The sequence below is a fragment of the Scylla paramamosain genome, chromosome 29 (genome assembly GCF_035594125.1).
Source record: "Scylla paramamosain isolate STU-SP2022 chromosome 29, ASM3559412v1, whole genome shotgun sequence".
Classification (NCBI taxonomy): domain Eukaryota; kingdom Metazoa; phylum Arthropoda; class Malacostraca; order Decapoda; family Portunidae; genus Scylla; species Scylla paramamosain.
Genome location: NC_087179.1, coordinates 3835440 through 3850370, shown reverse-complemented (window position 1 = coordinate 3850370; position 14931 = coordinate 3835440). Strand labels below are relative to the sequence as shown.

At 40.5% G+C, this 14931-nt stretch overlaps 1 protein-coding gene across 3 annotated transcripts in view; it reads right to left on the bottom strand.

The window, feature by feature from the left end:
- LOC135115183 (ankyrin-1-like) overlaps window positions 1-14931 on the bottom strand; it is a 123579-nt gene that overhangs the window by 36001 nt on the left and 72647 nt on the right. For all 3 annotated transcript variants that reach the window (XM_064031686.1, XM_064031688.1, XM_064031687.1), the window contains one exon: window positions 8520-8825. In XM_064031686.1, the coding sequence (XP_063887756.1) occupies window positions 8520-8825 (306 nt within the window). The remainder of the gene's footprint in view (window positions 1-8519; window positions 8826-14931) is intronic.

Sequence of the window (14931 nt, the reverse complement as noted above, 5' to 3'; positions counted from 1 at the left end):
CTTCACACACACTTGATCAAGCTAAGAAAAACTATTCACAGGTAGAAAAGAGGGACTAGCATTAGTGTACGGTGTAACTAAGTTCCACACATACTTATATGGAAAGGCAAAATTTACCTTAGTTACTGATCACAAACCTCTTCCCACAATACTGGGTGAAAAGGTAGGTTTACCAACATTAGTAGCTGCTAGATTGCAAAGGTGAGCAGTCACACTAGCAGCATATTCATATGACATAGAGTATCGTTCTACCAAGAAAATGGGAAATGCGGAAGCCTTATCCTGTTTGCCAGTGGAAAAGGCTCTGGACAAACATGATGGAAGAATGCTCATGATAGAATGTCATAACTTACCTATTACAGCTAAAATGGTAAGACATCGCACCAAGCAAGATCCAGTGTTGTCACGTATCTTACAGTTATTAGTTACTGGTTAAAAAACAGTGCCAGAGCAGGCAGAATTTCAACATTATCTAAAAATATGGCCAGAATTGTCAGCAGAACAAGGATGTATTCTGAGGGGAGCCAGAGTAGTTATCCCAGAAAGTTTAAGAAAGCAAGTTTTGAGTGAAATACATGCTGACCATCATGGTATTGTAAAATCAAAGGCGATTGCAAGGACGTATGTATGGTGGCCGGGAATAGATGTAATGATAGAGTGATGTGTAAAACAGTGCCCAAACTGCTCAGCTTTTCAAAATAATCCTAAGCCAGCACGCATGCATCCTTGGGAATACCCTAAAAAGCCTTGGCAAAGATTACGCTTAGACTTTGCAGGTCCTTTCCTTGGTCACTCATTCCTTGTAATTGTAGATGCTTATAGTAAATGGCCAGAAGTAATACCTATGAGTTCAACAACAGCATCAGCTACTATAGAAGCCTTAATGCCAGTCTTTGGCACTTATGGACTTCCAGTTCACATTGTGATGAATAATGGTCCACAATTTTGCTTAAGCGAATTTTCAGAATTTCTAAAGGTAAATGGAATATTGCATACTAAGTTAGCACCTTACCATCCCACCACAAATGGTGAAGCAGAACACTTTGTGCAAACCTTCAAACACAACATGAAATGTAGTAGTGCGACATCTGCAGATGTTAATAATCATGTCAGTAAATTCCTATTATCCTGTAGAACTTCTGAACATACTGGACAAACTCCTTCACAGTTATTGATGGGTAGAAGAATCAGGAATAAAGTAGACTTACTTAAACCAGACTTCTACATACAACAAAATAATTGTGAATGGCAACAAGTAAACAAACATCAAAATGTGAATGAATTCAAACCTTCTTCACCAGTGTGTTCGCTCATACAACACAGATGTGAAATGGGTCCCAGGCCAATTTACAAAAGACTTAGGACAAATGCACTATGAAGTCAATGTTGGTGGAAATGTATCAAAATGTCATGTTGACTAACTTAAACCTTATGCAGCAGTAGGCACCTGCCGAAATGATAATTACTCCAAGTGAGGTCTAAAGCACTGTTCAGGGGGTGCTGTGAACTTATCATTAAACCCAGCTGTGACCTCACTGAACGTTTCCCTTTGTGTCTCACAACACAAGGGGGCAGTCACAGCCTGCCCTCTAAAGACAACTCTCTCCCTCCACACAAAACTACAAGCACCTAATAACACACACACCCTTCACTCAAAAATTTTAAAATCATCATGGTGACTCCTACACCAGCCTCGGAGTCCCCATCTGGGGAGCGGACCATAAATGTCCCCAGGTCGGACTGCCTTTCTGTTGACGACCCTAAGTGTCTTGACACCCCCTCTCAACTTTTTCTTCATTAACTTCTGCAACATTCGTGGTCTAAGATCTAATTTTCATTCAGTAGAATACCACCTCTCCTCTTCTAAACCTCATCTTCTTTTCCTCACTGAAACTCAGGTGTCTGAGGCAACTAACAGTAGCCCCTTTTCTGTTCCCTCCTACTTTCTCTATCCTCATTTTCGATCCAAAGCTGCATGCTGCGTTTATGTGCACAATGACTTAACCTGCTCTCGTGCCCACGCTCTTGAATCTTCCGAGTTTTCCACCATCTGGCTACGACTACAGAGTCACTCTCATACTAAATTTATCTGTGCTGTATACCTCTCACCTAACTCCTCTGACTATAAGAAATTCTTTGACTACTTAACTTCCAAAGTGGAGCACATTCTGATCCTCTTCCCTTTTGCAGAGATCTCCATTCTTGGAGACTTCAATGTTCACCACCAGCTTTGGCTTTCCTCTCCCTTCACTGACCATCCTGGTGAACTAGCCTACAACTTTGCTATCCTCCATGACCTAGAGCAATTGATGCAACACCCTACTCATATTCCTGACCGTCTTGGAGATACGCCCAACATTCTTGACCTTTTCCTGACCTCTAATCCTTCTGCTTATGCTGTCACCCTTTCTTCTCTGTTGGGCTCCTCCGATCATAATCTCATATCTTTATCTTGTCCTATTGCTCCGACCCCTCCTCAGGATCCCCCAAAGTGAAGGTGCCTCTGGCGTTTTGCCTCTGCTAGTTGGGGGGACTTGAGGAGGTATTTCGCTGATTTTCCTTGGAATGACTACGGCTTCCATGTCAGAGACCCGTCTTTGTGTGCTGAGCACATAACAGAGGTGATAGTGTCTGGCATGGAGGCGTACATTCCTCACTCTTTTTCTCATCCTAAACCTTCTAAACCTTGGTTTAACACAGCTTGTTCTCATGCTATACATGATAGAGAGGTGGCCCACAAAAGGTACTTAAGCATTCCATCACCAGAATCTCATGCACTTTATATTTCTGCCCAGAACCATGCCAAGTCTGTTCTCCAACTAGCCAAAACTCCTTCATTAACAGAAAATGTTAAAACCTTTCAAGATCTAACTCCCCTCGTGACTTCTGGCATCTAGCCAAAAATATCTCCAATAACTTTGCTTCTTCTTCTTACCCTCATGTATTTCAACCAGATGGCACCACTGCTTTCACGTCTATTTCTACAGCTGAATTCTTCACTAAAACCTTTGCTAAAAACTCTACCTTGGACGATTCTGGGCTTGTTCCTCCCTCTCCTCCATCCTCTGACTACTTCATGCCACCTACTAAAATTCTTCGCAATGATGTTTTCCATGCCCTTGCTGGCCTAAACCCTCGGAAGGCTTATGGACCTGATGGGGTCCCTCCTATTGTTCTCTGAAACTGTGCCCTGTGTTTGCCCCTTGCCTATTCAAACTCTTTCAGCTCTGTCTGTCAACATCTACCTTTCCTTCTTGCTGGATGTTTGCCTACATTCAACCTGTTCCTAAAAAAGGTGACCATTCTAATCCCTCAAACTACCGTCCTATTGCTTTAATTTCCTGCCTATCTAAAGTTTTTGAATCTATCCTCAAAAGGAAGATTCTTAAACATCTATCACTTCACAACCTTCTATCTGATCGCCAGTATGGGTTCTGTCAAGGCCGCTCTACTGGTGATCTTCTGGCTTTCCTTACTGAGTCTTGGTCATCCTCTTTTAGAGATTTTGGGGAAACTTTTGCTGTTGCCTTGGACATATCAAAAGCTTTTGATAGAGTCTGGCACAAAGCTTTGATTTCCAAACTACCTTCCTACAGCTTCTCTCCTTCTCTCTGTAACCTCATCTCAAGTTTCCTTTCTGACCGTTCTATTGCTGCTGTGGTAGATGGTCACTGTTCTTCTCCTAAATCTATTAACAGTGGTGTTCCTCAGGGTTCTGTCCTGTCACCCACTCTCTTTTTATTATTTATCAATCTCACCGCCGCAATGTTGCATTGTGGGCATTTTTTTTTATTAGATTTTTGTTGCCCTTGGCCAGAGTCCTTCCTACATAAAAAAAAAAAAAATCTAGCTGTCTTCTACCACTATTTTCATGCTAACTGCTCTTCTGATCTTGCTAACTGCATGCCTCCCCTCCTCCCGCAGCCTCGCTGCACAAGACTTTCTTCTTTTTCTCACCCCTATTCTGTCCACCTCTCTAACCCAAGAGTTAACCAATATTCTCAATCATTCATCCCTTTCTCTGGTAAACTCTGGAACTCCCTGCCTGCTTTTGTATTTCCACCTTCCTATGATTTGAATTCCTTCAAGAGGGAAGTTTCAAGACACTTATTCATCAATTTTTGACCATTGCTTTGACCCTTTTATGGGACTGGCATTTCAGTGGGCATATTTTCTTATTGGATTTTTGTTGCCCTTGGCCAGTGTCCTTCCTACATAAAAAAAGAAAAAAACTCAGGAAACAAATAGAGACCAGACTAAGGCAGAGCCTGAGCCTTTAGAGAGTAGCGAGATAGATATACCTGATCAGCCTAGTGACTTTAGTGTTATTTCCACTCCTCCAGAAAATATCAATAGGAGAATTCTTCCAGCTCGAGGAACAAGAAGAGTTCCTCCTGAGCACTTAGATTTGTAAGTTTTCCTTTCTTTCTGACAAGGGAAGGGAAGTGATATGCAAGTAGATTAAGAATATAAGAGTAAGAATTATTTTTATGTTTAAGCTATACATTTGTAGTTCATTTTCTTTTTGTATGCGTCCAGCGAAAACTGAATGATAACAAGAATCCGAATGCTTTATAAGAGATTTAATATTTCTAGACTTTTGTATATTGCCACGATAGGATTCCATACCATATATTGTAAGTTTTGTTACTGATAGCTTCTAGAATATCTAGAAGGTGAAACTGAGACATTCAAGGTAAGATGTAGTCATTTACTGTTTTCAGTCAATAAATATTAAGTGCCTCTATGCTTATCCATTCTCCTCAAGACTGACACGTCGACGAGAATGGGATATGGTGTTACTACCTTGATTACTACATGATATACATATTACAGGTACGTAAAGTGGTGCTGTGGAGTGGTACTCGTAGATGCTGGTAGGCCACAAACACAACAAAGGCCATATGTCACTAAGTCACATACGTGAAATGGTGGGATAGAGGTATTGAGAAAAGGGGGTATGGGGTTTGGATAAGACACTAGTATTATGGAAGAAGTAGATTTCTGTCACCTGAGAAGTTATGAGATTCTTAAAGAACATGACATAGGAAGGAAGGAGAAGGTAGTGGTTAACTAAAGGAAAACATGGGTACATGCAATGGTGCATTTAGGGCAGCTAATGAATAGATGAAGTAATAGTTGATAGTGTTGTATCTTGTCCAAAGCAGTGCAGAGTCATGTGAGATGGGGTAACAATGAATAAGTTAAGTGTGACCAACACGATGGTGTGCTTAAGGCCATTTCTCAGCACTGAATGTGATGAAGAAGTAGATGATTTACGACTGAAAAGCGAAGGGGAATGTACTGTACCATGGTTTTTGGGATGATAGGCCATTCTCATTAGTTCCCCAAAAATCTTCCCACTCCCATCTACTTTCCTCCTTTAAATCACACACATTTCATGTTGCTGGCTTAGATCTATCTTAGAATTAACCCATGAAAGGTTTATCTGTGATAATTTTAATAAAATTAGGCTAAGGAGAGTTTAGAGCATAATAATAATGAAAAGGAGAAAGGAAGACAAAGGGCACAGAGAGACGTAATTCCTTGAGGGAAGACAGCCAACCAGAATGATAAGTTGTCAGGCTGACCACAAGGGGACAAGGAAGAGAGGTGATCTGCTGGCTCTCCACCAAAGGAGGATCTTTTCTAGTCCTAGCCAGCAGTAAGGTCAGACCACCCCCTTTTTACCTCCTGTTCCTAAGGCCATGTGGACAATCCGGTGTGTCACCAACTCCCCCAGTAGAACACAGTGAGTGATTATGAAGAAAATGAATACCATGACTGGCCATGGCAAGACAGACAGGTGGGAACAAGGTGATGGACATGGGGTGGTGACAAACCTTCTTCCACCCAAAAGACTTGTCTAGCAGCCATAATGACGGATTGGCTATAACGAAGCAGCAGTGACTTTCCCAGAAGTGGCCAGCAACCATGTTATGCAGCAGTGGCTATTACCTGCTGCAGTAACAGCAGCAGCAGCTGTAGTGATGACCCCACGACGGTAGGGGAAGTCAGCTGCTTGACCCTTGTCTGCTAGGGTGATGTGTCCATCTCCTTCCAAGACCATCCACCATTATTCACCAGCTCACAGCTAAGCACTCCTAGTTTTCCCCTCATCTCCCATATGTGTTGGGTTCCCCTCTCTCTCAGTCAGTTAGGTAAGGTTACCCCTCCTTGGCCTTATTTATTTATTCTTTTGTCTTTTATATGTCAATTATTCAGTGAACTACAGAAAACTACTATCCTTACTTTCTCATCACCCCTTGAACTCCTGGTTTAGTTAATTGTCTAGATATTTCTTTTGTTCAGTCAACTTTTAATAGTTTGTTGTTTGGTTACTTCAGCTATGTTAGTTGGGATTTTGTTACAGCACATATTTTTGGTGGTAATTTTTTATTGACTGAGTAATTCTGAATATGTGACTGAGTAAGCTGGTACAGTACCTTTGGACAGGAAAAAATTTGGAGGTTACTGGCAAATCCATAGAGAAAGCTCATTGGGATAGGAAAAAGGAAATGTAAGGCAGGATAGCTGGCAGAGAAAGTTAAACAAAATAATGTGATACTGTTTGAAAGAGCCAAAGTTAAGTGATTAATTTTGAGGATCCATTTAGAATGTTAGATGAATGCCCAGAGAAATTAATGGAAAAAGTAATGAAGGATGTACATGAATTCAATTGCCTTTTTTGGTAATGAGCAAACATGAAAACATGGAAAGCAGAGCAAGAAAAAGGATTTGTGCAAAGAAAACACAGTTAATATGGATGCAAAAAGATCTGTGTGATGGAATAAATCTACCAACAATTAAATGTGTAAGTGAGACATGAGTATAGAATGAAAAGCAAACAAGAATCCAGGCAGTCATGAGTTACAGTGCCTGAGAAATGCCTCTTATGCTTCAAGAATAGAAAGTAAAAACAAGAAATGCATGTACAATGGATATTCGATATATGTGAATTCAAAATGTGCGAATTCTATCATATGTGACTAACGTATATGTGCCCAGTATTTTCAATATATGAGGAAAATTCCCTATTATATGAGTGGCAGTGGTGGTGAGAGTGTTTGGTGAGGTGAGTCTGCTAACTTGCACTAGAGGGCAATGGGTGAAAATGTTTTCTTGCGCTTTCCTTGCACAACACACAGTTCACAATTTCCAATTTATTTGTTTGTTCACAATGTCTTTTCATGTTATACTTTACAATTTATCTTTATTAAAATGTTAGTGCTTCATTCTTTGCGAAACAGTGCTGGAATAAGTACCTATTTAGAGGGTTCAAGAACAGGTCATGGAAGTATAAACAGTGGAATGATGGGTTCAATATATGCGAACATAACCCTAGCATATAATGAATATCTGGTGTATAACAGATCTGGAATATCAAGTAAAGGTGAAAAACTGAATGTGAAGGGATTAAGAAGCAAGTAATTTACACAATCAACAAATACCTGGAATAAAAACAACCATTAGCTGTGACTCAGTATAGGTGCTCAGCAATAACCAAGAGATAGTTACTGGAGTTCTATTCCAAAAAATAAAAATATTGATGTGAATAAAAAAAAAAAAAGAAAGTACAGTTGCTGCACAAGAAATGTTTACAGCAAAAATGCAGATGAAAAGTACACATGGAAAAATGTGGATACATTTGAATTGCATATCCACCACCCATGTGGTGTTGTGTAATCATCATACATCTGACAGCAGCTGAAACATTTGTGTAGCTCAAATACCTTCCACGTCAGTGACACCAGTGCTGGTCCATCTCCCACGGAGGCAGTATCTATAATTGACTGCTCCATCAGTTTTTGTGTGGCCCATTATTGTCTGATTTTGGATGCCTACAATTTTGCTGCTATGTTGTACCATAGGTTATCATAAGCTAAAAATGGAAGAAAAAGCTCATCCTTGGGACAACTGCAACAGGGAATGTCAGTGATATGTGTGGCTTATTTTTGGGTGACCCACAGAGCCATTTAGCAGCTTAAAAACTCTGCCATCACCCTGCCCAACCTGGCAATGTACCAGCAATAAAAAGTTAACTTGGGATCCTAAAAAAAAACTTCCCAACAAAATAAGCCACACCTATCACTGACACTCCCTCCTGCAGCTGTGCCAAGGCATGAGGTTTTTCTTCCATTTTCAGCTTATGATGATCCATGGTAAAACACAGCAGCAAAACTGTAGATATCCAAAATCAGACAGTGGGCCACATAAAGGCTGAAAGAGCAGTCAGTTACAGATACTGCCTCCATGAAAGCTGGGCCAGCACTGGTATAGCAGGTACTTGGGCTACATGAGTGTCTCAGCTGCTGTCAGACATATGATGATTGTGCTCCAGGACATGGGTGGTGGATATGTAACTTAACTGTATCCACATTTTTCTGGATATACTTTTCATCTGGATTTTTGCTGTACACATTTTTTTTACAGTGACAGTACTATGTGTTTATTTTCATCACTAATAATGGAAATCCTTGACACCATGCAGAATCTTAATTTCGGATTGCTTGCCTCACCTGCAGCCGCTGCTCATGCTCCAACACCTGGCCAATAAGGACATGGCCTGCCTGGTATGCCAGGTCAGCTGGTGTCAGTCCAGAATAGGTCACCACACCAGCATTGAGGCCTTGATCCAGCATTTTCTCCACCACGTTGAGCAGTCCGAGTTCTGCTGCCCAGTGGAGCGGAGTGCGGCCACTCTCATCTGTCAGGTGACCATCACGACTCTCCGGAAGCAAATTGTTCAAGTTTGCCAGATTGCCTTTCACAACGTCTAATATGATGCGGTAATATGCATTTTCATCATATTCAGACCGTAATTTCTGAAAAAGGATAAAAATGTATCTGGCTCAATACTTCATGTCGGTGAGTTAAAAGTTTGCTTTGTTTACAGTTTTTACTTTGTGCATGTACATCAATAAGGCATACAGGCCAGAGAACCATTGCCTCAATCACACACAATGCCCCCAGGGAATTATCCTCACATACTGAGTTCAGTCAACATGCTCCAGCCATACATTTCATGGTTCCCCTCCTACACTTTGGACTGCCTCACTCATGGTGATAGACATAATACAAGAAAGAGATGATTGGGCAGATTGCATATACATACTAAACCTGAAAAAAAAAAAAAAGAAAACAATAAAGTACTTCACAAGGGACTGATTTGAAAAAAAAATAGGAAATATTAAAGTGAAGGATGGACTTCTAACATGGAGAGACATGGATGGGGGTGGACAGGATGGGGGTGAAAGAAAAAAGAAAATCTTGTGCAGCGAGGCTGCTGGAGGAAGGGAGGCATGCAGTTACCAAGATCAGAAGAGCAGTTAGCATGAAAATACCAGTAGAAGATAGCAAGAGATGCAACATTGAGGCAGTAAGAAAGACTGAAAGCTGTCAGTTATAGGAGAGGAGTTGATGAGACAAAAAGCTTTTGATTCTACCCTGTCTAGAAGAGCAGTATGAGTGGAACCCCCAACCCCAGACATGTGAAGCATACTCCATACATGAACAGATAAGGCCCCTGGACAGAGTTAACAGCTGGAAGGGTGAGAAAAATTGATAGAGACGTCTCAGAATGCCAACTTCATATAAGCTGTTTTAGCTAGAGATGAGATGTGGAGTTTCCAATTTAGATTATAGGTGAAGGACAGACCAAGGATGTTCATTGTAGAAGAGGGGGACAGTTGAGTGTCACTGAAGAAGAGGGGATGAAGGTTATGTCGAGATGACAGATAGAGGAATTGAATTTTCAAGGCTTTGAACAATACTAAGTTTGCTCTACCCAATCAGAAATTTTAGAGATCAGAAGTTAGGCATCCTATGACTTCCTTGCATGAACTGTTTACTTCCTGAAGGGTTGGATGTCTACAAAAAGTACAGGGTGGTATCATTAGCATAGGAGTGGATAGGACAAGAAGTTTGGTTTAGATCATTAATGAATAATAATAAGAGAGTGGGTGACAGGACAGAACCCTGAGGAACACCACTATTAATAGATTTAGGAGAAGAATAGTGACCGTCTACCACAGTAGCAATAGAATGTTCAGAAAGGAAACTTGAGATGAAGTTACAGAGAGAAGGATAGAATCCGTAGGAGAGTAGTTTAGAAATCAAAGCTTTGTGCCAGACTCTATCAAAAGGTTTTGATATGTCCAAGGCAACAGAAAAAGTTTCACCAAAATCTCTAAAAGAGGATGACCAAGACTCAGTAAGGAAAGCCAGAAGATCACCAGTAGAGCGGCCTTGATGGAACCCATACTAGCGATCAGATAGAATGTTGTGAAGTGATAGACGTTTAAGAATCTTCCTGTTGAGGATAGATTTAAAAACTTTACAGAGGCAAGAAATTAAAGCAATAGGATTGTAGTTTGCAGTATTAGAATGGTCACTCTTTTCAGGAACAGGCTGAATGTTGGCAAACTTCCAGCAAGAAGGAAAGGTAGATGTTGACAGACAAAGATGAATGAGTTTGACTAGGCAAGGTACAAGCATGGAAGTGCAGTTTCGGAGAACAATAGGAGGACCCATCAGGTCCATAACCCTTCCAAGGACTTAGGCCAGCGAAGGCATGGAAAATATCATTATGAAGAATTTTAATAGCATGGAGTAGTCAGAGGGTGGAGGAGAGGGAGGAACAAGCCCTGAATCATCCAAAGTAGTGTTTTTAGCAAAGGTTTTTACAAAGAGTTCAGCCTTAGAGATAGATGTGATAGCAGTGGTGCTGTCTGGTTGAAATAAAGGAGGGAAAGAAGAAGCAAAGTTATTGGAGATGTTTTTGGCTAGATGCCAGAAGTCACAAGGGGGGGTTAGATCTTGAAAGATTTTGACACTTTCTTGTTCTATCCTTTTTACTGATCCTAAGAATTTTGCTTACGTCCCCCTTGTTATAACCCTTATACCACTTAAAGACTTTTATCAGGTCCCCTCTTAACCTATGTCTCTCAAAAGGATGTAAATTTAACAGCTTCAATCTCACTTCATAAGGAATACTCCTCATCCCTTGTATCCTTTTAGTCATTCTCCTTTGTACTGATTTTAATAGACCTATATCCTTCCTGTAATATGGGACCAGAACTGAACAGCATAGTCTAGATGAGGTCTGACCAGTGCCAAATATAACTTTGATATTACTTCAGGATTTCTACTTTTAACACTTTTAAAAATCAATCTTAATACTCTATTTGCTCTGTTTCTAGCCTCTATGCATTGCTTTCTAAGATGGAGTTCAGAGCTAATTATAACTCCTAAATCTTTTTTGTACCCTGAACCTACCAGAGCTTCATTGTTTATTGTGTACTTACTGTGTGGGTTTCCTCTACCTGTGTTAAGTACTTTCATTTGTTGATATTAAACTGCATTTGCCATCTGTCTGTCCATTCGTTCATCCTATCCAAATCTGCCTGCAAGGTGATGGCATCCAATTCTGACCTAATTAATCTACCTATCTTCGTGTCATCCACAAATTTACTAATATCACTGCTAGTTCCGTTATCCAAGTCATTGATATATATTAAAAACAACAATGGCCCTAATAGTAATACCTGTGACACCCCACTAATTACTTGACCTCACTCGGATTTAGAGCTGTTCATTACAACTCTGTCGCCTGTCACTTAGCCATGACCTTATCCAGTGTAACACCTTCCCATCTATTCCATGTACCCTAACCTTTTTCAGTAGCCTCTGATGAGGTACCTTGTCAAATGTTTTACTAAAGTCCAGTTAACAAATATCATAACTACCACCATTATCTGCCATCTTGTAAACCTTTCTGTAAAAACTTAACAAATTCATCAGGCAAGACTTCCCTATTGTGAAGCCATGCTGTGACTGATTTATCAAGTTATATTTCTGTAAATGTTCCCTAATGTTCTTCACTATTAGTGACTTCATTATTTTACCTACAACAGAATTTAAGCTGACAGGGCTATGATTAGACGTCAAAGTTTTATCTCCTTTCTTAAAGATGGGTACTACATTTGCCTGCCTCCACATTAATGGTACCTCACCCGACTCAAGTGATTTCCTAAAGACAGAAACTAATGGTTCACTAATAATCTCATTGCATTCCTTGACTACTGTAGGATATATTTCATCTGGTCCTGGTGTCTTGAAGTTTTTAAGCCCATCTATCTCTTGTTCCACTATCTTCATAGTTATGGTAATATCTGTCTGCTTCTCATTGTCTTCTGCTCTAAAAATCTGCTCCTTACTCAGCATTTCCTGAATGTTTTCCTGGGTGAAGACAGTTAAAAATACTCATTCAAAACTTTACTAATCTCCTCCCCAGAACTGACCAGCTCTCCATCTGCTGCCTTTAATGAGTTTGTTGTCCTATACACCTGATAAAATCCCTTAGGTCCATTTTTGCCTGGTTGGCTACCTTTAATTCATAATTGTTTTTAGCTTTCCTCATTACATTGTGGCCTTAAAACCTCTTCCCCTGCCTTTAATCTCTTATATATACTTCTCTTCTGCCCTATGTAGTGTATTAACCTTACAGTTATCTATTTAGGATCATTCTTCTGTGATCTTATTGCTCTATAAGGGATGTTTGCTAACTGCCCTGTATTTAATTTATCAACTCATCTACATTTATTTCCCCTAATCTTCTCATCTCAGCTCCCTCCATCCTCTCCACTCCATCTTCTACTTGCCTTGATCTCACCTTGCCCATCTCAGCATGACCTGACCCTCCATCACACACATATTTCCCCCTCTCTCACTTCTCCAACCTTTCTGAACCCTTCTCCCCACCTCCTGCCCTTCACTCTCACACACACAAGCATAGCTCTTTTCCCATAAAGCACAACTAGGTAAACACAACTAGGTAAATAAATAAACACACACACACACACACACACACACACACACACACACACACACACACACACACCCAAAACACACATGCATACAGTGCACAACAGCCACCCTTGAATAATATTTTGCAGAGGAAGAGAGGAAGCCGGACATTACACAGTTTTATCAAACTACCAGATGATAATTAGGAAGACTGAACCTACCATCGTCTTCAAAAGACATGTTGCATCTCTAAAGTATAAATTGGTTACAGCAGACTATGCGTACAATAAGAAAAAACATCAAAATAAGTGAGTAAACACTTCCATTTCTATACTTCATCTCCCTATCATTCCTGTCATTTTATTGGCACTATCTCGGAATCAGCACATTTTTTTTTTTCATTGGTATATAACACACGCCAAAACAAAAATACGCAGCCAATAACCTAAATTTCGGCCATGTAGCAGTGGACCAGCCAGGCACTGGAGTGCAGAGAGGCAAGGAGAGTACTGATTTCCTTCCAAAGGTTAATTCAATCATGTTCTTGATTAGCAGCAATGCCACCAGCAATGAACACCACGGTAGGCTTAGTTTTCCTAAATATCATTATGGTAGTTTGATAATATCAACTGCTGGAGCAGTGGCTTCACCCTTCATCGAGGTGGAAGTTTGGGGTTGTACCCTGTTTTTTTATAGTATGTAACTCTCTTGCACACACACACACACATTATCATTATTACTATTACTGTTACAGTAAAATCCCTCTTATCCGGCATCAATGGGACCGCCGACATGCCGGATACTTGAATAGAAGTGAAATTATGTCCACAATCACCACCCTACACTCACGCATCTTACCATAACAAAAATCAGTTGATCTTAATCAGCAGCTGATCTGATCAGCTGCTTAAGTGATCAGTAGCTTATAGAAAAAAGTATAGTTTCCCACATAGAAGTATTGATGTATGGAACAGTCTGGACGAGGAGATAGTAAATGCAGAAAGTATACATGGATTCAAGGCTAAGTTGGATATTAAAAGATATGGAGATGAGACAGCACAAGCATAGCTCTTTTCCCATAAAGCACAACTAGGTAAACACAACTAGGTAAATAAATAAAGCACAACACGCTTCCTCTTTTCAACAACTTTAGGCATGATGAAGGCGTCAGGCGATAAACAGTGCACACGCGGGACTGAGTCTCTTTTAGAGATTTTGGTGAAACTTTTGCTGTTGCTTTGGACATATCAAAAGCTTTTGATAGAGTCTGGCACAAAGCTTTGATTTCCAAACTACCCTCCTATGGTTTCTATCCTTCTCTCTGTAACTTCATCTCAAGTTTCCTTTCTGACCGTTCTATTGCTGCTGTGGTAGACAGTCACTGTTCTTCTCCTAAATCCATTAACAGTGGTGTTCCTCAGGGTTCTGTCGTGTCACCCACTCTCTTCTTATTATTCATTAATGATCTTCTAAACCAAACTTCTTGTCCTATCCACTCCTACGCTGATGATACCACCCTACACTTTTCCATGTCTTTTCATAGACGTCCAACACTTCAGGAGGTAAAAATATCACGCAGGGAAGCCGCAGAATGCTTGACTCCTGATCTTTCTAAAATTTCTGATTGGGGCAGAGCAAACTTGGTATTGTTCAATGCCTCAAAAACTCAATTCCTCCATCTATCAACTCGACACAACCTTCCAGACAACTATCCCCTCTTCTTCAATGACACTCAACTGTCCCCCTCTTCTACACTGAACATCCTCAGTCTGTCCTTTACTTATAATCTGAACTGGAAACTTCACATCTCATCTCTGGCTAAAACAGCTTCTATGAAGTTAAGCGTTCTGAGACGTCTCCACCAGTTTTTTCTCACCCCCCCCCCCCACTGCTAACTCTGTACAAGGGCCTTATCTGTCCATGTATGGAGTATGCTTCACATGACTGGGGGGGTTCCACTCATACTGCTCTTCTAGACAGGGTGGAAAAAAAAGCTTTTCGTCTCATCAACTCCTCTCCTTTAACTGACTGTCTTCAGCCTCTCTCTCACAGCCGCAATGTTGCATATCTAGCTGTCTTCTACCACTATTTTCATGCTAACTGCTCTTCTGATTTTGCTAACTG